This window comes from Manis javanica, chromosome 1, assembly GCF_040802235.1.
Source record: "Manis javanica isolate MJ-LG chromosome 1, MJ_LKY, whole genome shotgun sequence".
NCBI classification, from domain to species: Eukaryota; Metazoa; Chordata; class Mammalia; order Pholidota; family Manidae; genus Manis; species Manis javanica.
This window is the reverse complement of record NC_133156.1, coordinates 89,603,797-89,631,316: the sequence shown is the minus strand read 5'-3', so window position 1 is coordinate 89,631,316 and position 27,520 is coordinate 89,603,797. Positions and strand designations below refer to the sequence as shown.

The following is a 27,520-nucleotide window of genomic DNA, read 5'->3' as shown; positions in this document are numbered from 1 at the left end:
AACTTCATCAGACAGAAGGGATTATTTTTCAGCAATAAGAACTCACTGACTTTGCTGCCATGGCTGTCCCAGGAATATCAGTCAAGTATCTCCCTGGTATTGTGATGCTTCACATGAGATCTTAAATACCTCTCTCATTTTCCCCCTTTTCTCCCCCAGCCCCTCTGGTAGTCACTTCCTGGGATGCAAGGGCCTTCTCACCAATGGCACTTGTTCTCCCAGGACACACTAATACCTGTGCTAAAGGTCTCATGGAGCTTCTAAGCATGAACCTTGAACTGCCAAAGCAGTGATGCTATTCTTACACATAATATCTTGGAGGAATGCTTACTCTCTCATACCAGAAAACTGTGCTTGTACAGTTGACATCTTATGGATTCCTGAAAAGCCATTCTGTCAGCTGCCTTCATCCAAAGAGCCATATAGGAATCCATAGAAATATTGGGGTCAGGAACCAGTATCTGAAGCATGCTTTTGCCATAGTGATTTCCTTTTGACACCTGGCAATATCTCTTCCCTCTCTCTTCAGGATCAAAAGCCAAATAACCAACCAAGTAGACCTCATGCAAGACTACCCACAGCTTCATGAGACATACCCAGAACTTCTGTATCCCACCTTAGGTTCAGTGTAGGACCCTGAGTGCATTTACTTAACAACACTATAGTGATTATTACCAGTAGATTTGCAAGGATTTCCACAAGAGGTAATTCTATCATGCTATTTCCACTCACCTCACTCTACAGCCACCAGATCCTAGAAGCTAGACAGGCTGTGATGGAGCAAAACAAAGCTCTGAATGTGTGGGATTGATCAGACTTACCCTCTGTTGTAACTATCCAAGTATGGCCTAATCTTATTCATACATCTTATCTCATAAGGTTAACTGTATAACTTAGCATCCATTTTTGAGGGTGAAAGGGACACTACTAATATTTATGTCAGGACAGTTAGGATTATGTATTATCCTAAATATGAATGAGCTATAATATAAATAAACTTTGAAAAACTTATTTTTACCACATTTGCCTAGTTATTTTGAAACTGTTTTGATTATTATCATTTTTATATCTTTTAAAAAAATCTTCAAGTTTCTTAGAACAGTTGCTTCATGGATTTATACTGATTCATTTCTAATCATAACTGGATTTTTTTTCTTGTCTACACTATGTAGAGATGTTCTTATTTTTATTTTCAATGCAGATGCAGAGTTTGCAGGGTGGTACAGAAGCCATAGCTCGGTTGGATCAGTTAGAAGCTGATTATTATGATCTGCAACTTCAGTTGTATGAAGTACAGTTTGAAATCTTGAAGTGTGAAGAGTTACTATTGACAGCACAACTGGACAGCATCAAAAGGCTTATATCCGGTATGGTCTACATTTAACCACATAAGTCCACAAAAGATTGAATATGGGAAAATGACAGCCTTGTTTCTTCTGTTCAGATTAAAGCAAAAAGGCTTAATGTAATACCTTTTAAAGGCAAACAAGTGGTTTAGTAGATTTGGCAGTGTGACTTTTATTTATTACCTTTGTAAAATGCTCACTTTGAAAAGGTTGCTTCAGCTAGAATCTTATTCTTAAAAATTCTGACTTTTGTGGGCAAAGGAGGTGATACTTAATATTTATTGAGCACTTAACTGTGTCCTGGACACTGCTAAGTACTTTGCACACACATTCACCATATGAAGTGTGTTTTCTGATAACCACTATTTTACAGAAAAGCCTAAAAGGTAATGACTTTGCCTGAGGTACAGAGCCAGTAAGTGGATTAAAACTCTTTTTTTCTGTCTGGCTCTACAACCAACCCATTCTTTTTTTTTTTCTCTCTGCATTTTTTTTTATTATCATTAATCTACAATTACATGAAGAACATTATGTTTACTAGACTCTCCCCTACCCCAAGTCCCCCCAACAAACCCCATTACAGTCACTGTCCATCAGCATAGTAAGATGTTGTAGAATCATTATTTGTCTTCTTTGTGTTGCACAGCCCTCCCCTTTCCCCCACCCCCCACATTATACATGCTAATCATAGTACCCCCTTTCTTCTTCCCTGCCCTTATCTCTCCCTACCCTCCCATTCTCCCCAATCTCTTTCCCTTTGGTAACTGTTAGTCCATTCTTGGGTTCTGTGATTCTGCTGCTGTTTTGTTCCTTCAGTTTTTCCTTTGTTCTTATACTCCACAGATGAGTGAAATCATTTGGTATTTGTCTTTCTCTGCTTGGTTTATTTCACTGAGCATAATACCCTCTAGCTCCATCCATGTTGTTGCAAATTGTAGGATTTGTTTTCTTCTTATGGCTGAATAATATTCCATTGTGTATATGTACCACATCTTCTTTATCCATTCATCTACTGATAGACACTTAGGTTGCTTCCATTTCTTGGCTATTATAAATAGTGCTGCAATAAACATAGGGGTGCATCTGTCTTTTTCAAACTGGAGTGCTGCATTCTTAGGGTAAATTCCTAGAAGTGGAATTCCTGGCTCAAATGGTAAGTCTATTTTGAGCATTCTGAAGAACCTCCATACTGCTTTCCACAATGGTTGAACTAATTTACATTCTCACCAGCAGTGTAGGAGGGTTCCCCTTTCTACACAACCTTGCCAACATTTGTTGTTGTCTGTCTTTTGGATGGTGGCCATCCTAACTGGTGTGAGGTGATATCTCATTGTGTACAACCCATTCTTTTAACCATTACTTCCTTGCTCCTGTTCTCTAACAGAAAAGAGAGACGAAGTGGTGTACTATGACACTTATGAAAGCATGGAGGCTATGCTGGAGAAGGAAGAGATGGCAGCGTCTGCGCATTTGCAGAGAGAAGAACTACAGAAACTTCAGCAGAAAGCACGACAGCTGGAAGCAAGACGTGGACGGGTTTCTGCCAAGAAAGCCTACCTCAGAAATAAAAAGGTAGACTTGGTTAAGTGTTTGTTGGGTATTAGCCTTAATTTTAAATCTGGCTTTAATTTATTACTTAATCCTTGATTCATATCTAATAATTCTAACTCAAATTGTCACTAATACTTGCCTATCTTTTCAAACTATGTAAGTTACCGCTTCCCAGTACTCAGATCATTATATTAATTACATGGTTCTCTGAGAATTGCCCTCTTAAACAGATTAGAACCACCAGTGGTCATATGCTTTTTACCTCAGCCACCCTGAAGGACTCTGCTGAAGGGCATGACTGTAGGCTCCCATGTAATACAATTCCTGGCTCCTGTTTTATTTAAGGAGGCCAGTGTTGTTCTACAGTTAAGTCTTGCTTCTGACCTCAGTCTTGAAGGAATTTATATAATATGAGCTCATATCAACTTAACCCATATTCTTCACTCTTCATTCTTACATTAATTTAAATCTGAAATAAGGAAGCTCAGCAACCCCGGAGAATCTGCCCATTTACACCAGGAGCCTCAGAACTGCTCTAACCTGTCACATCACACAGAGCTGGGAGGATCTAAATGGTCTTACCCTTTTACCCCTCTGTCTCCCCATCACCCCAAATCCACTGAGTGGCAGCCCTTCTCTTAACAAAAGAGGTAAGAAGGAGCGACAGAAGAATCCTGGAAAGACAGGAAACTGGAAACACTAAGTCCTAAAAAGAAAGATGAAAAGATCAACGATATGAACCAGAAGATGAAGATATGCCTCTCTGTGTAACATTGTCCTATATTCCTTGTTGTCTGCATGTCACTGTGCCCAGGGTTACAGCTGCTCGCTTTATCTGGCACCTCAGTACGATCTCATACCCAGGGGTAGTTCTGAACGCAAGTAAACCATACCCTGCCTCTCCTTGAAAGAACAAAGATGGTCACTGAGCCATGACTTGAAATGTATGCTTTGTGATTAAACTTTCCAAAAATAATAATAGATTTTTCTTTATGTATTTTATCTTCTTAAATTATCCCAATAGTCAAGTAAGATAACCTTTGCCCACAATATTGAAAGCTTGCAAAAATCAGAAGCATTTTCATACTTGATTTGGTGGCAAACCCATGCCTGAACATTATATTCATTTCTTTGTCCCACTTATTTTGACTACTCATATATTTTACTACAAAAGTTAGAATTACTTAGTATGGGGTGCTGCATCAGATCCTGATGGAGTTACTAGGTAATTTATAGTATATGCAACATACCACCTAATAATGTGACTTCAAAACACATCTGACCTCTGTTCTGGATAAGAGATTGTGAACCCTATATCCTCATTTTATAACCAAGGGAACCATGTCTTCCAGTAGCTATATAAATCACCCAAAGAAATGTGACTAGTGTGGGGTAGAGGTAGACTTCTGTCCTATTTCTGTGACTTAGAAGCCTAAGTCATTATGTCACTTTATCAAGTCACTATATAGTACTACCTTTGTTTTACCCTGGAGACTGCCCTGGACAGGTTCATTTCATGATCAGTGCTTTTTAGACAAGAATCAACCCAATGTGGGTGAAGAATACAATATAAACAGTTGCTGTAGAATACAGTTTACTAGCTTAAAAGGTCATTTATTATATGACTTTCTCTGGTTAGAAGAGTGATCTGTTGGTATAGCTTTGAGAGTGTTGGAAAACATTAACCTTTTTATCTGGATGACTTCTCCAGGAAAAATGAAGACTCAGCATGCTACCCTTAGAAAAGTTGCCAGATGATAGATAGTGCATTATCACTTCCTAGTTTATGAGTGTTTGTATTTTCATGTTTTCAATTTTTAATGTCTAGAATAAGCATATCTGTATTTTCATAATTCTGACTTTCTAGTGTAGAGTTTCTAGTCGTTCTAACTTAAAGGTCTCTTTATCTCTGAAGTCTGTGACCAGAGGGTTCAGAATTTGTGATACTGTTTAAACCAGTCCAGGCAAAATCATCTTCTTTAACCCATCAGAGAGAGCTTAGGAATTCAGACTTTAAGCCAAGATTTGTACATCTTTTTTTCCCAGATTAGTTTAAAAAGTACAATAAGGCTTAGAATCTTGGCCGTAGACTTCAGAGCTGAAAGAGACCTTTGAGATTACCTAAGGACCCCCCCATCCACACTCCACCTTTCTCCATCCTTTCTCTTCAAACAAGGAGAAATCAAGAGACCTAAAGAAGTTAATTGTTTTAGAGAAGACTCTTTTTAGATCTTGTTTATTTGGTTTATGCTGTTTTTGTACTTGAGATGAAAAACCAGAGGTGACTTACTTGGTATTTTGTTGCATAAAATTTAACTCAATCAAATTAACCCTGGTGTACTGTTTAAAGTCGTTCAAGTTTCACTGACATTGACAAATTTTATGTATTTATAGGAAATTTGTATTGCAAAACACAATGAAAAATTTCAACAGCGCCTTCGGAGTGAAGATGAATATAAAACTCATCACACAGTACAGCTAGTAAGTGGGCTCTTGGAGACTTAGAGCAAAGCTTTAATTTTACATGTCTCAAAGTTAATAAAATCTTAAGAAATGTTATAACTAGATGTTAGCATTATTATATTAGTGTATAATATATAGTGTGTGTATATATGTGTATCCACAAACAATTACTATTTATAGCATTTTTATACAAAATTGAGTAGAAAATACAGACAGTTCTCATATACTCCACACATGCACAGCTTCCCCTACCAACCATATCCCACATGAGTGGTATACTTGTTAAAATCAGTAAAGTACCATGGACATATCCTTATCATCCAAAGTCTGTAGTTTACATTAGAATTCATTCTTGGTTCTGTACATTCTGTTTGTTTGGACAAATGTATAATGACATGAATCCTATTAGCATATAGAATATTTTCACTGTCCTAAAAATCCCATGTTCCACCTATTCATCTGACTGTTCCTAAACCCCTGGCATCCATTGATCTTTTTTTACTTTTCATAGTTTTCCTTTTCCAGAATGTTTAATTGGAATCCCATAGTATGTGTATGTAACCTTTTCACATTGGCTTATTGAACTTAGTAATACAGACTTAAGGTTTCTCCATGCATTTTCATGGTGTGATAACTTTTTTTTTAGTGCTGAATAGTAGTATTTCATTGTCTCGATATACTGAAGGACATATTGGTTGCTTCTGACTTTTGGAATTTATGAATGAATTGATATAAACATTCGTACAGGTTTTTGTGCACATGTATGTTTTCAATTCTTTTGGGTAAATCATGAAGGAGCACAATTGCTGGATCATATGGAAAGAGTGTGTTTAATTTTGTAGGAAACTGCCAAATTGTCTTCCAAACTGTACCATTTTGCATTCTTACTACCAGTAAATGAGAGTTCCTGTTGCTTCCTATCCTCATTGGTATTTGATGTCAGTGTTTTGGATTTTAGCCATTTTAATAGGTGTGTAGTGGTATCTCATGGTTGTTGTTTTAGTTTCAGTTCCCTAATAGCATATGATGATAAGCATCTTTTTGTACTGCTTATTTGCCCTCTGTATATCCTTTTCAGTGATGCTCTTTCTATTCAGATCTTTTGCTTATTTTTCAATTGTGTTGTTTTTTTCTTATTGCTGAATTTTAAAAATCCTTTTTATATTCTAGATAACTACTTTATCAAATATGTCTTTTGCAAATATTTTTTCCCAGTCTGTGGCTTGTCTTTTTATTTTCTTGACAATATCTCTTGCAGAGCAGAAGTTTTTCATTTTAATGAAATCCAGCTTACCCATTCCTTCTTTCATGGATTGTACCTTTGGTGTTGTATCTAAAAAGTTATCACCAAACCTAAGGTCATCTTGGTTTTATCCTGTTAATATTCTAGTAGCTTTATAGTTGTGCATTTTACATGTAGGTCTGTGATCCATTTTGAGTTAGTTATTTGTGAACGGTGTAAAGTCTGAAGGTAAACAACTCAGCAACTTAACTTTTTTTTTCATGTGGCTGCCCAGTTGTTTCCAGCACCACTGTCGAGAAGACTGTTCTTTCTCCACTGCACTGCCTTTGTTGCTTTGTTCAAGACCAGTTGATTGTATTTGTGTGGGGGTATTTTGGGCTCCATATTCTGTACTGTTGATCTAGTTCTTTTGCCTCTCCAAAGAAACTTTAGAATCAGCTTGTTGATAACTACAAAATAAGTGGCTGAGGCTTTGAGATTACATTGAATCCATAGATCAGGTTGAGAATAATTGACACCTTAACAATATCAAGTTTTCTGATCTGTGAACAGGAATATCTGTTTATTTAGATTTTCTTTGATCTCTTCTATAAGAGTTTTGCATTTTGAATCACAGAGATCTTTTTTGGAGGGTGATAATATAAATGGTCATGGTAATATACATAGTCTTTAATTTCAAACTCCATCTGTTCATTGCTGAAATTAGAAGCAATTAACTTTCATCCTTCAGACCTTGTGTCCTGTAACCTAGCCATAATTGTGTCTTCCAGGAGTTTTCTTTAGTCAGTTCTTTCAGATTTTCTACATGTAGACAGTCATGTCTGCAAATGAAGACAGTTTTATTTCTTCTGTCCCAGTCTGTGTACCTTTTTTTTTGCTTTTCTTGCGTTCTTGCATTAACTAGGACTTCCAGTATGATGCTGAAGAGGAGTGACGAGAGGATGTCTTTGTCTTTGCCTGATCTTAACAAGAAAGCTTCTAGTTTTTAACCATTAAGTATGATATTAGCTGTAGTTCTTTTTGCAGATGTTTATCAAGTCAAGGAAATTCCCCTTCTATTCATAGTTTGCTGAGATCATTAGTTTACTTTTTAAAAAATCACATTAGAAACCTCCCACTCCCAGTATTGCTGTGCCTCATCATGCCTGCTGTATATTATCCCAATAGTAGTCTTTTCAGAAATATGTCTTAGATTATTCAACACCAATAATTTGTTTCATTAGGTAGTAGAAATCCTGGCATGACCATATCATTATACTATATGCTCACTTAAAATGTTTGTTTCTTTATAGAGTCACACTAAGGGAGAAAGGGCTTACATTTGTCTCTGTTATCCCTTAAGCTCATTTTGGCACATGTTGGTTAAAGTTGCCCCTTGATTTTAAAAACACAAAAAGTAGCCAAACCATCCATAAACTGTAAGATTCATCTTTCCCCCAGAAGGTAGAAATAGAAAAATTAATTACTGTACCTTTTCCATTGCTTCCTTCATGGGTCAGAAACTGCTTTGTAAGGGAGGTTAGACAGTGGACAGCATAACGGGTGAGTAAGAATGCCTCCTCCTAATCACCATCAAGCACCTGCTCTGTCAGCTTGTTTTTGAGATTTCACATTGAAATTTATTCCTTATTACACAAAGATTTTGGCTTCTGATAAAATGTCAATACTTGGGTGGATGTAGTAACTACCTTTCTTTAGAATGAATATCAAGTCCTTTCTTAGAATGTTTTATGGGGCAAAGAAGAGTTAAAAATGGAATTGATACTTGGGAGAATCTCAAAGATAAGTGTCATCTATCTTAAAATTTTGCCTAATACCACCCTTGGGTGGAATACCTCATTGTGGGAGGATGCCTCTATTAATGTGGATTCAGTTTTTACTGGGGAGAGTGGATGGAGTAGGTACTTTCTAAAGGATGGAAACACAAGGCACTTTGGGTTTCTGTTAACATTCTGTTAATCTGTATGCTGGTTACAAAGGTATCTTCATCTTATGACAATTGCTCAAGTTATACACTTATAAGTTGTATATTTTCTTAAACATATGTTATACTTCAATAAAAGAACAGAAGGTTTTCATAGCAAAAGATTTTTTTTTTAAATGAGAACAGACAATGACTATGACTGGGCAGGCAGAGCACACACCTGAGCATGGAGGAAGTAACTGAAAGGTCATATTAAAAGGAGTCATGTGTGTAAAATGACCTAAAAAGTTCTGCTTAGTTTTTATAAACTACAGCTTAAGGTATTCCATGTGTATGTTCTTAAAGGGAAAATCTTGAGTTATAAGTGTGGTCACATAAAACAAGAATGTACTTTTTAGTGGGGAAAACTGACTTATTTTCTGACCACCATTTCCTTCTCTTACCCACACCATCACTGAGCTTTTAAAAAATAATAATAATTTCACATTTTATTCAAGTCTTCTATTTTAGACAGTTTGCTATCATATCACATATTAAAATATAAACTTCCTTAATCTTAATTTTGCAAGGATTTCCAAAAGAGATTTTTGAAACAATAAGGTTTAAATCTAGGAAAACTACATTTCAAATAACTTAGCACTGAAGATATTTTGATAAAGGTGGTTCAAAACTATCTTTGAAAAACAAAGATTTATTTTGAGCTAAGTCAACTTTCATTTTCCTCCAACTATGCATGTTAAAGCAACCTTTTGTTGCTTTTATTAAAGTATACATTAAGAAAAATACAACTTACAGTATATAACTTGGGGAATTTTCATAAGATGAACATACCTATGGAACCAGCGTACAGATTAACAGAATGTTAACAGAAACCCAAAACCCCTTATGTTACCATCCAGAAAGTACCTACTCCACTCTCCCCAATAAAAGGTAAATTAACTTTTTACAGTTCGTGACTTTCAGAGGTCATCTAGCTTGTAAACGGGGGGACCTGGTATTCAACTCAGACCTGTGTTATTTGCCATGCTCTTAAACACAATTATTATGATACTATGCTTCATAAAGAATTTATTTCCCCATGCAACCTCATCAGTTCATGCCTCAGAAGTCTGAATCTTTCTCCGTCTCTTTCCATCTGGGATTTGTTAGTTATAGTAAGACCTAACTTTGTATAGACAGTCAACAGAAGCAAAAATATCTCTGAACTCCATATCCTACCACTTCTACCTTATATTTAGAGATTTAGATTCATTATTTGAGAACTCTTAAGTATCTGTTAGATAATTAGTTTTTTTCTCAAGTAAGAAGCCCTATGTCCCTTGAATAAAATACTTTCTGTAACTACAGAAAAAAAATCTTCATTTCTGGAGTAAGTGCTACTCTATGTGCCTTGGAAAGACTCTCTGTCCTTGGATATTAGTAGCATGTATCAGGATACGGGAAGGTACAAGCTCACTCCCAATTCCAGGTGGTTACCAGATGTACATGTGAGATTTTTTTCAGTTCCTTCCTTTTGCTGAGTCAGCTGGGAGAGTTGCACATTCCAGCTGTGTGAAATGGAAGTGAACATGGAGTAGGGGCCAGGAGGTAGGTAAGTTCTTGCCTCACTGTGTCCTTGAGCTATTCTGGGCTTTCCTTTCTAAAGGAGAGAATCCACACAGGACCTTTATGTCTGCTTTTCATGCAGAGCTCAGTCATCTCTGTGTTTTCCCATCTGAAAACCTTTTGGATTATATAGCAAGTCTTCTGACATCTGGTACTATTACTGAGAGATGCCTGACTTTTTAATCTACTAATAAATGGTCTTTGAGAACTTGGTAACAGCTTTCAAGACAAAAGGTCTTCTAACCTTCCTTAAGAGGAGAGATAATGTTCATCTTTACTCACTCACTAATTCTTTGTCCCCACCCATCTACCTCCCATAAATCCAAGGGGCTGACTTACATACAAAAGATCTGAATGCATTTCACCAAGATAAAGAAAGTGGAAGTGATCTCTAATGTGTATGATAGTTACATCTCTCTGGGGAACAGGTTGGCTGTTGCCATACTCTTCAAACCTATGTTTCAGCAGTGTGATTATCAAAAACACTACTTCCACTCTACCCCATGCTAAGGACTCCACTTTAGTCCTTCTTTTCATAAATCTAAGTATATGCCTCAATATCTCATTATGTTTTCCTCCCCAACCCCCAACACAAACATTTTTCACTTTGTATTCCCATTCTGGATTAACAGTACCACCATCCATCCAATGTTGGACAGGGTAGAGGACTTGAACTTCTTTTTCTCACCGCCTCTGTCTCTACCAGGGTTGGTTTTTTTCCTTGGTGCTTCATAGCACTAGACCCCTTGTTTGTTTAACATGCCTACTCATCTTTACAACTTTGAGCTGCTTATCTCCTAGAGCTTGATGTAGTGTCTGGGTTGACAGATAATGAAAATATTTGGTGAAAGAGTGAAATTTCTTTATTGTAAACAATAAATTTCCCCTACCATATTACTTAGATAGTATTTGAACATGGTATATGACTTTTTTTATTCTATGATCTTAAAATATTTTCTTGCTTTTTACTTAGCATTTTCTAATTTTGTCCTGTTATCTAAAGATGGTTTTTTCCTGAATAATTGAGTATCTTGATGTCTGTATAAATTTTGATTACTTAATCATTTTAAAAATATCCTAAATATTTTTTTTCTTCACTGCTACATTAAAAATCCTTGTGTCATGAGCAGTTTTAACTATGGCTTGCAAAAATGTTTCTCAACTATTCCATATATTTAAAAAAACCATACTGTGTTTATAAAAAAGACATAAAGATCATTATTAGCTTAAAGCAATATACAAAAAGTTACAAAGAAAGAATCAACACCAAAATAGATTTTACTTATAACAGGATATCCTAAGAATCTGAAAGAACAGCTGGAAATTAGGTAAATTTCTTGACCAAGAAGATTTGGAAAAACATTTAAGTGTTGTGATCATATTTTAAAAATTATTTCAGCTTTAGTCTCATGCCTTGAAAATGAATTATTGTCCTATACTTCTTCCCAACTCCCTTTTCCTTCCACCTCCCATGTGTTAGGAACCTTTGCAATGTAAAAATAATTATATGATGTTTGTTTTGTATTTCATAATAAGAATTCAATTACTTCATAGTCATCATTCCTAGAGTTGTCAGGTTCAGTTTTACCTAACTGTGGATTCAGTGTTTAGTACTAGTCCTCTTTTCACAACTTCTCTATTCCTGAGTTATTTGGGTTCATCTTGGAGTTGGTTAGATTTTATTAAGGTACTAGTTCAGGCAAATTTTATGGTTGCTGTATTTTCTGAGCTCTGAAATATTTACGAAGGCTTGTCTGTTTCCTTTGTATGTAAAGGACAGTTTGCTGGGTCATGAGTCATGTTTCCTATCAATAAAAACTCTGGAGAAGTCGTGGTGCTGTCTTGTAGCACTGGATTGTAGCTGTTGTGTAGAGACCCCCCAACCCCCCACTCCCAACTTGATTTTTTTGCCCAGATACCCATGAAGAGTCTATTTTATTGTGGAAGTCTACTAATTTTACCAGATGATCATTGTGCATCAGGGTTTCCTGAAACTTGATGTACACATTTAGTCTGAAGATACAAATCATCCTTTACATTTTCATATGACCATCCAGGCTAGAAGTAACTCTTATTAGCAATTATATTGTCCTGGTAAAAGCAGGTAGGAAAGGTAAGATAGGTAAGAGAGTAGGAGAATAATGGAGCATTGAATTAGAAGAGGACGGTAGACAAATGGGAAGAGAGACAGGTAAATGACACTGGAAACCACCATCTCCCTGTGAAATTATCTGGTCTTGGGGGAGGTATCTTCAGTTTTTTTAAACAAAGAAAAATAAAACCATAGCTATCTAGAAAGCCTTTTCATTTATTTAGTATTTGTCCTGCCAAATGAGATTCAATTAGACAGCTTTTAGGTAATTCAGCATGGAAAAATTTTTAAATTTCTGTGCAGACGACTGCCAACTTATAAGGTGTGAGTAAGCCAAATTATTCATAAGTAATGCTGGAAATGCTTTTTTCCTCCCCTCTAACTGCTGGTGCTATTGATTGAAGTATATTTTGTATACTGTGTAGCATATATAAATAACATATTACTATATACACATACAGACACACACTATATTTTGAAGTAATGTGTAATACCTAAATTAGAGTTGACCTTAAAAATAAAATCAGCAACCACTTGGTCTAAGGTCAACTATTCGAGTTAGCAAAATATAGCAGCTACAGTATTTCTACTAAAATTGCTTACGCCAGATCTCCAAAGATAAAACATTTTTTAGTTCAGAAAAGATTTTATTTTACTTTACAGAGAAAATATCTTTAATTGGGAGTAAATGTTAAAAATGAAACAGTATTATTACTGTCAGCATATCATTATGAATCTTAACATTTCTTTTAGAAATTGATAATGTTTGATGCTGTAAAACATTTTGTTTAATGCACCATTCTTTGGTCCAGTTTACATATTGAGAGAGCTCTCTTCTTTCTTTTTTTCTTATTCATAATAAAAATGGGACACACCATAATAAAATTACTATTAATTTTTTACCAGAAGAGAGAAAAATTACATGATGAAGAAGAAAGAAAAAGTGCATGGGTTAGCCAAGAAAGACAGAGAACACTGGATAGACTTCGAACTTTTAAACAGGTAATAAAAGTGTGGTCAATTTACTGTTTTTCATTGCTTTTTAAACAGAACTACATATACACTCCTATTGTAAGATTTCTGAGAAAAGCTTGGTTTTCTGTTTGTTATTTAGAAAATGATTATAATCATGGCAATCCTTTTAAATTTTTTAAATTAATGTTTTGATTGCCCAGCTAACTTTTTCTGTGATTGTTTACAGAATTAATATTCTTTTTATCCTTGGCCTACTACTTCAGTACTATAAGAGGAATTGTCAGGGCGTCTGAGAATACAGTTCCTCTTGAGTTTTATAAACTAGTTCACAACTGACTATTTGTTTTAAGCATCAGCTTGTTATTAATCCTACATACATTGATTTATGGTAGTAATCTATAGATAAACATAGATGAAAAATGCTTCAGCCATTTTCTTCCCAGGCTAACCCATGAGTCTGGATGCTGGTAATCACAACAGCTCAACATTTCCTTGGAAATGTGCTTAAGCTGAATAGTTCTAGTTATTAAAGTGCTCAGGAGCTTTACTTCCACTGCCTCTTCTTAGGTTCACCTTACAGATGAAGGAGGCTTTTCATTAAGTCCTTTTAGTATTATAGTGGGGGAGCATGGTGGGGTAGACAAGGTCTTAACACAAGAAGCCCATGTTAAGTAAATAATTGACTACCAAATGTGTCAGTATGAGATTTTACTATAGTAGAAGATAAAAATGGAGATTTCTGCATATGAGACTCAGATATTTTTTATTCCCTCTCCTGCTGTATTACAAAATGCACGTATTGTTTTCAGAGATTTAAAAATGCCAGGTAACCTTTTCAAAAACATTGTTTTTTTATCTCTAAGTATTTGAAAATACATATAAGAAATTATAGTTCCATAGCTTTCTGTATACTAATAGCATATATATGACATCATTTATTTATCAAATGTCACATAACCATTATTATTTCCATTTTACTTAGTCATTTATTAATTTTGAACAGTTGACTTCTTAGTGGATAAGAGTTGGTAAAGACTCAAGGATTTGGTGATAACCAAATAATAGAGTTTGGTGGTAATAGTTTCAGAGGTATTGTGCTTTGATATTCTGATTTTCTGCATAACTTTATTAAAGAATTTCCCTGCAAATAACAAAATCTCCAAAATAACATCTTTCATTTGATGGAGAAAATAGGCATTTGTTCATAAATTGTTTTACTATAATTTAGGTCAATTATAATAACTTCTGACTTTTTAGAGGTACCCAGGGCAAGTCATACTTAAATCAACCAGATTGCGACTCACTCATGCAAGAAGGAGAAGTGCAGCCAGTCCTGTGCCTTGCGAGGAGCAGTGTGACTCTCTACCAGGAGTGCTCCAGGTGGAAGAGAAGAGTGAAGAGGTGGAGGAAGGAAGAGGTGAGCCTGGGTCATCAAAGACAGCAGAAGCTCAAAACCTCACACAACTTGAAGATACTTCATTCGCACAACTTGAAGCCACTTCATTACCTCTCAGTGGTGTTACCTCTGAACTGCCTGCCACTGTATCTCTTCCACTTTTAAATAATATTGACCTTGAACCAGGTTCTGTTACTATAGATCCACTCCCACCACCTCTTCCTCCAACACCCCCTCCTCCCCCCCCACCCCCTCCTCCCCCTCCCCCCCCACCTCTGCCCGTTGGTAAGGACAGCTCCCCAGAGACACTGGAGAAAGGTCTGCCAAGAATGGAGGGGAATGAGAAGAGGATCCCGAAGTCTGCGAGTGCCCCCTCGGCGCACCTCTTTGACAGTAGCCAGCTGGTCAATGCCAGGAAGAAGCTTAAAAAGACTGCTGAAGGTTTGCAGAGGAGGAGAGGTAGGTTAAAAAGGTATTCTTGTATTTGTTGAATAAAGTGAGGCATAATCAAAGGACTTGATTTCATAGGACCTTACAAAACTTAAAACATTTTTTTTGTTTTTGGGCATTATTTGATAGCAAACAGGATTTCAAGGTAGTATTCCTACCAACCCACTTTGACAAGGGAGTACAGACACAGAAATGTGTACCTTCTTAAAGCTTAAAAAGCTCTGAGGCATTCTTAAAAGTATGTATTCTGAAGTGATACACAATCTGTTGGGAAATACATATTATGTAGCTCCTTTTGTGTTGGAAAGAAAATCTGATTTAACTAGGAAATACAAGAAAGTATATCAGGAAAGATAAGCAGTCTGGTTAAGGCTGCCACACTAGGGTGACATTGGCAGGACCACGTAAGCTTTGGTCACATTTATTGAGAACCTTTGTATATTTTTGTATAAAGAATAGGCAATTTGTACAATTTATTGCATGTGAGATATGCCTCAGTAAAAGCTAGTTTTGAGAAGAGCAGAGAATAATGCTGGCCCTTAGGAGGTTTTAGCTTACATAGGGAGAACATTATATTTAAAAAATTGCACAGCCATTAAAAAGAAGGAAATCTTGCTATTTGCAGCAACATGGATGGACCTAAGGGTATTGTGCTAAGTGGAATATAAACCAGCCAGAGAAAGACAAATACCATATGATTTCATTTATATGTGGAATCTAAAAAACAAACAAAAGGGAAATAGACCCACAAATATAGAAACAGACTGTTGGTTATCATAGGAAAGGGGTGGGCAGATGGGTGAAATAGGTGAAGGGGATAAAGAGGTACAAACTGCAAATTATAAGGCGGACAGGAATGGAAGTACAACATTAAGAGAATTTATACAATAATGTTGTAACATCTTGGTATGATAATGGTGTAACTACACTTACTGTGGCCAGCATCTAGTAATGCATATAATTACTGAATTACTGTTTTGAACATCTGAAACCAACATAATACTATATGTCAACTTTATTGTAATAAAAATTAAAAATTGCATGTTACATTTTAATCTGAGAAACCTATATAATTATATAAAATCCTATAAAATACTCCTTACCTTAACCCAAGTAGAATTTGATTTGTAAACAAACTAAATGAGGTTGGGTGGAACACCATAGTGAATGAAAATTTAATTTTATAAAATTGAATATGTAACCTGGTCACTGTTTAAATTTAGATTGGGCTAGTGCATTATGGAAATTTTAGGGGTCTCACCATGACTAAAGATATTACCACTTCCTAGCTCGCAGTCTGCTCACTTTCTCACATGGAAAACAATAGGAACCAGTAATACCTGACATGGGATTTGAGTCTTTGGGATTTCTTTTGACACTTTATGGTCCATTTTGTAGAGGGTGTTTTTGGTGTCCTGGGCTGTTGTACTCCTAAAGTCTAGAGGTTATACAATTTGACTTGAAGAGCAATCCTAACTGTAATTGTTCTCTTCTGTTTTCTAAAGTGAGCTCACCCATGGATGAGGTGCTAGCTTCCTTGAAACGGGGTAGTTTTCATCTGAAAAAGGTTGAACAGCGGACTCTGCCTCCTTTTCCTGATGAAGATGATAGTAATAATATCTTGGCACAAATAAGGAAAGGTGTAAAATTGAAGAAGGTACAGAAGGATGCTTTGAGAGAATCCTTCACACTTCTGCCGGACACAGACCCTCTAACACGGAGCATCCATGAAGCTCTTAGAAGAATCAAAGAAGCATCCCCTGAGTCAGAGGATGAGGAGGAAACTTTGCCTTGCACAGACTGGGAAAACTGACAAGTAAATAGTTTTGCTTTCTTTAGTAGCATTCAACTTGTATAGCGGATGATAAGATCTATTATATTTTATTGAGTCTGAGACTTAGTATTTATTTTACAGCTCAGTTATGTCATGGAGCATTGTAAATTTATAAACTTCAGGTTTTTTGTAGTTTCTAGAAACAGAAAACCACTTTTCAAAGATAATATTATAAAGTGCTGTATATTTATATCCTCTTCATTAAAGATTTCTGCAGTACAGCTATATCCCCAGTACAGAGGATAATCTTTTTCTTTTTTTTAAACAGAATCATTGGCTATATTGAAGATAGTCTTATTCTAGCTTTAAAACACAGAATATGCTTTTTCTAACTGAAGTTTTGGGTAATATTTAATTTTGATGTCTTATTAGCTACCCACAAAGGAATTTTATAAGATTAGTTTAGAAAAAAATTATATTGTCTTATTAAACTTTCTAAGCCTTTAAAACTAAGGTTTATTATTTTAAGGCTTATCATAGTTACTGCATTTTCTGAACAGAATTGCAGCTAATATATAAAAATTGTATACATACCTTATTGAGTACCCCTGTGGGTATTGGTTACACATTTGGCATTCTCTTAAGGTAGTAGAGTTGTACTCCTACATTTTAATAAGCTATTTATATAGTAATGTGACACAAATTATACTAAATATATAGAATTAGTAAAGATAACACATGCTCTAAATTAGTATATAGGATTGGTAATAATCATAACTGAAATGTTATAATGTGTGCAAAATATAAATTATGCAAATACATTCTATTAATTACAATGTTCCCTTGATGGATTATGTTTCTACGGGCTTTACAACATTCGCCAAAAGTAGGAAGACTCGTAGTCCTGGAGAGGGTAGGTAAAGGAATAATAAACTTGAGAGATACTATTTTGGATATATCAAATAAAATATTACTGAAAGCAATTTCACCTGTTCCACTTGGGCTTGGGTCCACCAGGAAAATATAAATGACCCTCTGCTACATTCCCAGTCCTGCTCTTCCTGGTCAGCATCTGCACTAATCAGTAGCTTAACAAAAGAGTGAAAAGCCACATTCCTCTTGATAAGTAGTTATGTTACCTTTAATGTGCTCCAGAGTCAACATTCGATGGCACTGCTGTTCTGCCAGGGCTCAGTACCCTTGTTCCCTGTTAATTAAAGGCCCTAAGTATCAATTACTTTCTATGACTTCCTGTTTTGGGATCCCACAAAATATTTTCTGACCATTTGTGCTTGCACATGTGTACATTATGCTTTGTAGAAAAATGTAAATACATCAGTGTGTGCTTGTGTGTTGAGAAACAGGTATGTCTGGGAATCTTTCCCACGCTGGATATTTGTAGATTGTCTCCCACTTTACAGTGCTTGCTACTGTAGTTTCTAGAAACTTGTCTCCTTCTGATTGGAGGTTCTCAGAGAGCTGCTATTCACATGCCTAAAGCTATCATGTTAGTGCTGATTGGTTAATCTCACAGCTAGGCCTTCACATAGTCTCATGTTCAGTCCATTTGTTACAGTTGCTTGCAGTGGCCCAGACAGGGTGCCTGGCTCACCAGCAGCTTCTCAGGCCAACCTATCCCTGCTTGTCTCTCCTATCCCACTAGATCCTGCCCAACACATGAGACACTGCAGTAGCATTTGGTATAGTCAAGTGGCTGGGATGTTACTTGACAGCTTTTGACTACTAATTTAGCCTTCTATCAAATGTTAAGAATATGTCCATGAAGATTACCACTTTGAAAATTGCCTAAAACTTTTCTTTTTGGGGCTGATTGTTTTGTGGCTTATGTATTGTAAGTATAATGTTAAGAGAAACGTGAAATAATCCCAGAAAATGTTTGAACTTGGATATCTGCAATGTCACTTTTAAAAGACAATGTATTCTATATTAGAAGCAAACCACAGGCTAGTTGTAACCCCCCATCCATTGAGCAGGTAGTGAGAGAGGCTCTGTGTTGTTCCCTTGTGTGTGGTCTTGGCAAATCATTTTTTAATTTCTCTGGACTTTTAGATAATTCTCTACCGATGGCTAAAAAGGCTTTTATTTGTATTTTCTTTGTTACTACTCATTGGTTTCTTTCTTGAGATTTCATATTATTAATGTAATTGGATTTTTTTGAAGATCTGATTTCTTAAAATTTCATGAAGTTCCACAGTTCTGTCTTGTCTTCCTCTAAAAACTCTTCTCAGAGATAGCCATAGGTAATGTGTCCTTGAAGGGGATTTCTAAGTCTAAGGAAAACATAGAAATAACTAAGACTTTTTATTGATTTCTGTTTCCTGTGAGGTCCTTCTTGCCAGGTAACTGTAATGGTGCTGTTCAGTAGATACAGTGTGAGTCACAGAGATGTAGTTTTAGAAGTTCTGATAGTCACAATACAAAAGGTAAAAAGGAAAGGATGAAATTAATTTTAGCAATACTTTATTTTCCATGATATGTCCAGAGTATTATCTTTCAACATGTTATTAATATAAAAAATTTACAATGTAGATTGCATTTTTTTATACTGAGTTTTCAAAATCCAGTGTGTATATTTTACACTTACTAGCAGTACATCTGAATTTGGACATTTAATACTCTGTGATTTAAGTGCAGTATCCTATTAAAACAAAGTTGTATTGAGAAATGTTTTATACTGCTTCAGATTTCAATTTAAATAAAAATAAAAATAGTTTCTCAGTCACACTAGCCACATGTAGCTACAAGTATTAGATCTGTAAGTTATAATATATATAAGCTATAATGCAGATCTGTAAAAAGTTAGTACTTTATGTGTCAACTTATATCTGATGAGTAGGTCTTCTATAAATATATGCTCCTGTGCCATGGGTACATCTCAAATACAACTGTTTTGAATTTTAAAAAAGCCCTGGTAAAGCATCTGCTAAAGATGAGTATTAATTAATCCTGTCCATTTAGAGTTCATATTTACAAAAACTTCATTCTCTAAGTGTCATTTAATATAAGTTATTACTGGCTGTTTATGAGGCAAATATTTGAGATTTATCCTTTCACTTTGTAGTTCTGACACAATGTTAGAGCAAAAGGAGTAAATCAAAGGGAATCTAACATACCTTTTAAGTTATCAAAATCTTTATTCAGATTTTTTTTGCCTTTTTTATGCAAGCATATCCTTTTCTTTTTTTTACAAAAGTTTCTCTTGTATACCATCTGTATAAATGTCTACTGATAAGAAAAAAACATCAGTGTTCATCCTGAATATGGCAAGAAGTGTGAGGGAACATAAATACTCACTATTCTTAATAGGTCATCTTTTTTTTTAATAGACTATATTATTTTTTTTTGTAAACAGGTGACTTTACAGAAAGAAAAAACACCTTGAAAAACAGTTGAAGATCCGTTGATACTCTGTTGGAAAACAAAATTTTAACCACTTGGTTCCACAGATCCAATCTGTATTGGCTCAGTGATGTGAAAAAAAAAAAAGGAAGCACTTTTGGCAAGTTACCATTTTTCCAGTCATTCCAGTAGATGGTTAACATGAGTGTTAGATGTTCAATGTTCCTGACTTCAGTGAAGAAGAGACCTTGCAGAGGTTCCTGTTTTTTAAAGCACCTTTCCTTCCTGTCCACCCATTTATGTTCTTGTAGTGGCCAGTAAAGCTTAGGGGTTGCTCTGAGCTGGAAGAACACTGGGTTGACAGAGACCTACTGTAAAGTGTATTGGGACTGCTTTGAAATTCATCTTTCAGTGCACTGAATAGTCATTTGCTTGAAAACACAGAGCTGCTTCTATGTCAGCTAAAAAGTTTACCATAATATCTGTAGGATACGAATTGAAAGAAAATCAGATGGAAATGCACTGAGAATTTCCATTTACTCATCTCCAAATGGGAAATTTTCACAAAGGTGTTCAACAGCATCTGAAAAACATACATAATCATGGAGATACACCTATTAATGTGTTTATTTACCACACATTTGACATGCATATTTTTAGAAGACCACACACTCTTACACTTGGTAAGGTTTTGGAGTAAAAATTTCTGTGCTTTTAAATAGTTCTTTATAATTGTGAATTTATAATAGTTTGAATTTTATGTGCAGCTTTGTCTAGGAGAAGCAATAGTCTGTAATTATTTTTAGTCTTTTGTTTGAACTGTTGCTTGATTAGTGTAACTCCACATGACTTTCCTATTGAGAATCAGAAATCAGAACTCAACAACAGGGATGCACATCTCAAGTCTTTTTACCATACAACCCTTTAAGTTTATATTTTTATGCTCCACAGTGAAAAGTGTTCTCTACAAATACACAGAAAGTAGACAGGTAGAAAAGCCTTCCTGGCCGGCATTTCACTCTTTTCACATGTCTTGAGTGGGGTTTTGGGAGATAGCCTTTGTTATTGTCACAGAATTTTAAAACATGTAGTTCTAGGTGCCGATTTTGCTATAATGAAGTCCTGAAGGATGTGCTTACATGAATGAAACTGTTACGATCCTCAGCAGGACTGTCATGGGCCTGAATAAAGGTAGAGATGTTGGACCCCATTATAGTACTCTGGAAAGTACTATAAGATAGATCTTGGCCTTTATGTGAAGGGAATTAAAACTGGAGTACCAAAAATAACTTTTTTCTTATGAGGGATTCTCTGGCCTAGACCCAAAAAGCAGTCCCAGAGTAAAAGCTCTCCAAAAGTGTATATATTGGTGTTCCTGGAGGAAAGAAGATCACTTTTGTCATTTTAAAATGTTATTTCCTTTAAGTAATCATGGAGAAAGCTTTCTGAGAACAGGTAGCATAAAAATCCTTGTGCTTAAAAGCTGGTAATGTACCTACTGATAAGACTAATTAGGAGCCTTACCACAGCATTTTCACAATACATTGGTTTTATGCTGGCATTATTCCCACATGTTGTTGCAGGAGGTTAGATTTTTTTCCTATGAATCTTCAGTGAAGAATCAAAGCATGCTTTTTAACCCCAAAAATGATTGGTTTAATATATATACATTTTAAATTGTTTAGCAAATTTGCAAAACATAAAAAAAATTGTATCTATTTTATGCCTTTGGATGCTTTTTGCAATTTTTTAAAAAATTCATTGACATTTAGAAAAAATGCAGGAGGATCTAATATTAAATTAACAGCAAAAGCATTGGAACTTGCAGAGGGTCAGAAGGAATTGCTACCCATTTAGTGTTAACAGTTGGGATTCCATTAACAGGCTTACTTATAAGAGGGTCCTGTGATCCGTCTTCCTGAGCCATGTAGTAAAGTCTCTAGACAGTAATGGAGGGAGTACAGAGCCCTGTAAATCCTTGTAGGGTTGGCTTCACAGCTCTAAGCACATCCCAGTGTAGCACTCCATGAAGGTCATCTCACACTGAAAAGTGAGTAGATTACCAAAAGCCTTGTTAGTAGCCAACTGTGCTCATTTTCTGGTAAATAACTTTCTTCAGTGTACCTACCCATTTCCCCTACTCAATATTCAGGTTCCTATTTCCACAAAATTACATTACTGCAGATCATCAACCTTTGGAGTTCTCATAAATAACATTAAAATTTCAAATAACTACAGTCCACTTGTCCATCAAGATGAGATTCCAGTTAAATCCTCATTTTAACTTTAACAGTTTCAGAACTGGCAAAAATTACATAAGTGTGGTCAAATCCCCCCACCCCCACCCCCGACCCTTCACCCTAATAAAATTAGCATCTTTGGCCATAGTGTTAAATTTGCATATATTTAGTTATGATGGTACTTAGATGATCACGTTTCCAGTTCCAGACTTGCCCATACCATTTATATGGTTGAAAATATCTGACAGTTATATTTCTGTTAATGTAACATTTCTGTATTAAGAGTCCACACCAAACAGCTGCTTGCTTAGCTGAATCAATTTATAAGTCACTACCAACCTAGCCTCAGCTGCAATGTATTTAAAATAAGGAAATAAGTAGATGGTGACTTGGGGAAATTTTGAAGTTAATTGCCCACCTGAATGTCAATTTTAAATATTTCTCTTACTAAGGCAATCAAAATTATGTATAAATAACCAATGTGTCATGTATAGAAAAGGTATTCCTGATTTAAAATCCTAGTGGTACTGTAGTGTGGCAGTATGAGAAAATGCCTGGCTAAAGAGTATTTTTAAATGAGCAGTTGTCTTGCTTACTTGATATGTATTTTACAGGCTTAATTGAGTTTGTGAGTGACAGGAAAACAATCATTCCTTAGTTTTTCATTGTGGAACTGAAACATTTCTATAAAGTGCATTTTCAGGTGAACTTGTAGATGCAGCAGCAACAGTTGATCAAGTGTAGTATTTCCCTGGTGGGAATGTGGGACTTTTTACATGAAACCATAGAAAATTTTCAGCTCTTTCTTGTACTCCATATAATGAGGAGAAAAAAAAAACCTTGTTCCTGAAAGCTGAACTAGGTAGCAATATTTGGTAACATGGCATGACCACTTAATGTTAGTAATTAAATGTGGAAAATTTTAAAGCATACTTTGGCCATCGCAGGCCTGAGAATTAAAACTCTCTGTCATTGGAACAAAAACTAAGGGGCAGCATCTGTTTGTAATGGGATCAGAATACAATTAATACAGTTTAATTGTATACATTACCAAATACCCCATTTTAAAATTGCATTCATTGAGTCTGAGTATAAATTTAAGTCAATGCTTTTAGCCTGAGGAAAGCTTTTTTTCCTACTAAATACAAGGTCCCCCTCTTTTCCTTTATAATTTAATAATTATGCACTTAAAATCAGATACCAACCTGTAAAGTGCTAATGGGTCTTTAAAGAACTTATCAGGGAGTTGAAATTTCATATACTTTACCTGGTTATTTGTAAAAAAAATCTTTTGAAACAGCTGTAAAACATTTAAAAACTGTAGCAGATACATTGTTAACATGCAACTGTATGGTAGTCAAAGCAGAAACCTTACGTTTTATCTAATCTTGCACTGAATTGAAATAATAAAAAGTGAAATGTTCATTTACACAGATTTTATTTCCCACTTATTGCTTAGCGTAGAAGTATGCTTAGTATTAGAGAACTGACCAGCAAGATTTATTTCAGATGAGAGATAAGAACATGAAAGCACCTTACTTTTTCGCACATATTGCATTTATTTAGTGCTGCTGAACAATTCAGTAGTTATGTCTGAACTTTGCCGCAAAGTGCTCTTTAGTTAAAGCATATAAAGAAGCATCTTTGCTTAATTGCTTTGTAAAAAGAAGCAATGGTATTTTTTATCCTATAAGTATAGTCTAACTTAAAAAGTTTTTCCTACAAAATGAGTTTATATTGCTGTCTAAACTATTGTGTATGTAAACAGAGGTGTTTTTTTTTAAAGGTGAGAGGGAGTCTGAGTTCTGTGTGTGTGAAATGTTTCCCCATTGAGTTATTTCAAAGGTGTGTTCACTCTAAAGTTTTCTGTTTTGCCCAGAGTAAATGTACAGCTTGGTGATTGAATTTAATTAAACTCCAAATTTATAAATATTTCTCCCCTTCAGACACGTTTTTTATGCCACTATAAAGTGCATGTACAGAAAATACCTCCAAGGTTGATTGATACATTATTCTATCAATGTTATTTAACACTGAATCTCAAAGCGGCCATTCATTTTGAAGGTTAGGGTCAAGTTTGTTTTGTTTTGTTTAAGTCAGCTATAATAAGAGTGGTTCAGTTTGAGGAGTGGAGGACAGAAAGGAAAGACCGTGGTAAGTGATTTTTAGATGGATACAAGAGGCGTGGGCTTTGGCTGTAGAGTTCAATTTTAACAAGGGATGTTTTGGGGGTTTTTTTTCACTTGCATGTTCTATGGTTAACTGTCGAAGAGTGTAACAAGTTATTTTAGCTTTTTCCAATACTAATTATATTGGTTCTAAGAAGTCTCCATCATCGTGGGGTGGCATTTTTTTCCTTCACTTGTTGAACCAGGAGGGGGTAGTCAGTACAACCCAGGCAGTGACTTCTGAGATCTTCAGCTTGGACAGAATATTCAGTCCCTTTGAATTTCTAATTGTACTGTATGTCTTGCCAAGTGTGAAACCATAATATATAGTTCATGAAAAACTGAAGGTCACAGATAATTTTGCATGAGTAAAGCCCGTTAGGGCTAATGAAACTGACATGTATTTAGCCTTTATGGTTAAAGGAAAATGTTAATGGCAAACAGATTCACCATTTACTAGCTTTGTGCAATATTATAATGGTAGAAGTAAAACACTAGCACATTGTGCTTGGCTTTTAAGAATTGCTGTAACACCATCGCATTAAATGGACAGTGTGCACAGTGTGTTGTAAATGCCAACTCTTGCAAATTTACAGTACTTAAAAATGCTCAATTAACATTCTAAGTATTAAAAGTACAAAGAAAAACCTAAGCAAGCATATTTTATAGCAATACTATGAAATCTCCAAAATTGTTCTGTTGCCTTTTGTTCTTTAGTGCAACTTCACTGCATTGTAATTATTGTATTGCTTTGTATTTCATGTTTTTTACACTCATGACTTCAGAGATAAGTACTTGTAAACCAAGTATTGCAATCACCTTTCTCTTCTTGTACATGCAATGTAACAACATGCAGTTTTGGTGCTTAACAATATTCCTTTTTTTCTTTAATAAAAGATATTTATTGAGTTAACCTCTGTTTAAAGTAGCATTGGTGGTTTTATATACTGTCACTTCATTTTAGGTAGAAGGAACACAGCAAGTTGTGCATTTGTTTGCTAACATTTTTCCTAGGATTCAGACTATCAGCCCCTGTACTTATGCCTCTTTCCACCTGCTATTTGTAATGAAGCATTTTAATGACAACTTTATTTGGGCCAGTAACAACCTTATTCATGTTATCTGTGTAATTATCCAATGGTTTGGGAAAAGTCAACTTCCAAAACTGGAAGGTCTTTAGATAATTTAAATCAGCAGTCAATTTGCGGTCATCTAAACTGGGGGTGATTATTGGCTTAACCAAAGCCTCGGAGACACTACTCTTTGGTGATGCTGACTTGCAGAGGCAGATGCCTAAAGGCAGGTGTCCTCTAAGGGCCTTTGGTCCCAGATGTTGCCCAAGTATTCCAGCTCCCATCTCTTATCCTGTGCAGCTCAACTTAGTTTTGTCCCTTTAGATAATGGAATTTTTGTTGATTATTTATTATTAGAGTTATCAAGCCTCTACATGAGAAGATCCACATCCTGGTGTAAGATGACTTTATCCCTTCCACAAGCCATCAATTATAAATGATGGGCTGAACAGGATGGACTTCGGCATTTCCTCCCAGCTCTAGGCTTCTATATTGAGAAGTGAGAAGTTTCTCTCCCCAGAAAGAGCTTTATTTAGTTCCATGTGTTCCCTCTACAGATATATCTGAAATTAACCAGAGGGCTTATTAGTAGATGGTTTTCTTAGGAGAATTTAGTCCACTAGAATACCCATTTTTAGTCCATTTAGAATATCACCTTCTGCCTATTGAACTAAATTTATAATAATAAACTCTACATGGTACTTCAGAAGAATCCTTGTACCTCTCCTTTCACCTTTGTGAAAATCATGGTGCACTTGCCCTGGGATGGTTCACTGGGTGGCCTCTCTGTCAGACTAGCCATATTTACCAAGAAAGCTGAAAACCCCTCCTGGAAATCTAGGCCTGTTGGAATTCCCTAGTCCCTGTGACTGTTCATCCCCATCTTGCTGACTTCCATAAGCTGGTGTTAACATTCTCACCGTTACTGGTTGCTAATGAAGTTTAACCACTCTTCCCATGAACTCTGTCCAAGGTATTTACATGGATACCCTTTCCACAGAGACCCCACAACTTTGTAGCTCACCAGAAACTTCTTCATTAATAACATTTTCTCCAGATCTCTCCACTAACAGTCTTGACCATTTACAAGATCCTCTTGCTCACCAGTTGTGTGCTCTTATCTGTCTCCGAACTTGGCTGTTTGTCAACTGCTTACCCTCTAATGGAATTACTCCCTACGAATTTTCCTACTCAACTCATAGGTCCAGTCTTCTGATCACAGCCACTACTTCTTTCCCTCCTCCATCTCATCTCAGCTTCCTCCCTGTCACTATTCTGATAGCCAGCCCTTATAGTATATTCAGTAGAGTCCTGGACTCCCTGCCTCCTTTCTGCCTAAGGAAAGCATGCGCTGCTGCTACAAGCTCTTTGTGGGCAGACTTTGGTCTCCCATCCAAGCCTTTACCCCTAGTATCTCCAGTTTATATGCTCATCTCTTGCCTTTATACCTGCACAGGTTTCTTGTCTAAAATGCTTCTCTTCCTAATCTCAACATCATAAAAATTTTATCCATTAAGTATTAATTTAGAAAGTATGTGGGCAATATGTATTTGACCCTCCTTGTGTATCAACATTCTTAAGAACATTTAAAGTTGAGGAGTAAGAAAGATGTGAAAGGAATAATTGCAGAATCTGATATAATGTTCACAATTCTATAAAAATCATTTGAGGCTTAAGAAAAGGGTCTAGATATTGTTCAAGGTGGGAACTACTATGTTACCATCTGTAGCCATCATGGGCATATATAATCTTACTCAAAATTACATCACACACAAACCATTCTATGGTGAAAGTAGTTCAGTTGGTAACAACGTCTCACAAAAGGTTTTAGGCCAAAGTGATTGTTTTCATGCTTAAAGA

General features: G+C 35.7%; 1 protein-coding gene across 1 annotated transcript in view; it reads left to right on the top strand.

Annotated features, from left to right (window-relative positions):
• Positions 1-25,506, top strand: part of JMY (junction mediating and regulatory protein, p53 cofactor) — a 98,310-nt gene extending 72,804 nt beyond the window's left edge. Inside the window, exons 5-11 of the mRNA XM_073234721.1 lie at positions 1,202-1,367; positions 2,731-2,918; positions 5,292-5,378; positions 13,131-13,226; positions 14,457-15,054; positions 16,551-16,861; positions 20,193-25,506. Coding sequence (XP_073090822.1) covers positions 1,202-1,367; positions 2,731-2,918; positions 5,292-5,378; positions 13,131-13,226; positions 14,457-15,054; positions 16,551-16,858 — 1,443 coding nt within the window. The 3' untranslated portion in view covers positions 16,859-16,861; positions 20,193-25,506. The remainder of the gene's footprint in view (positions 1-1,201; positions 1,368-2,730; positions 2,919-5,291; positions 5,379-13,130; positions 13,227-14,456; positions 15,055-16,550; positions 16,862-20,192) is intronic.
• The last annotated feature ends 2,014 nt before the right edge of the window (positions 25,507-27,520 follow it).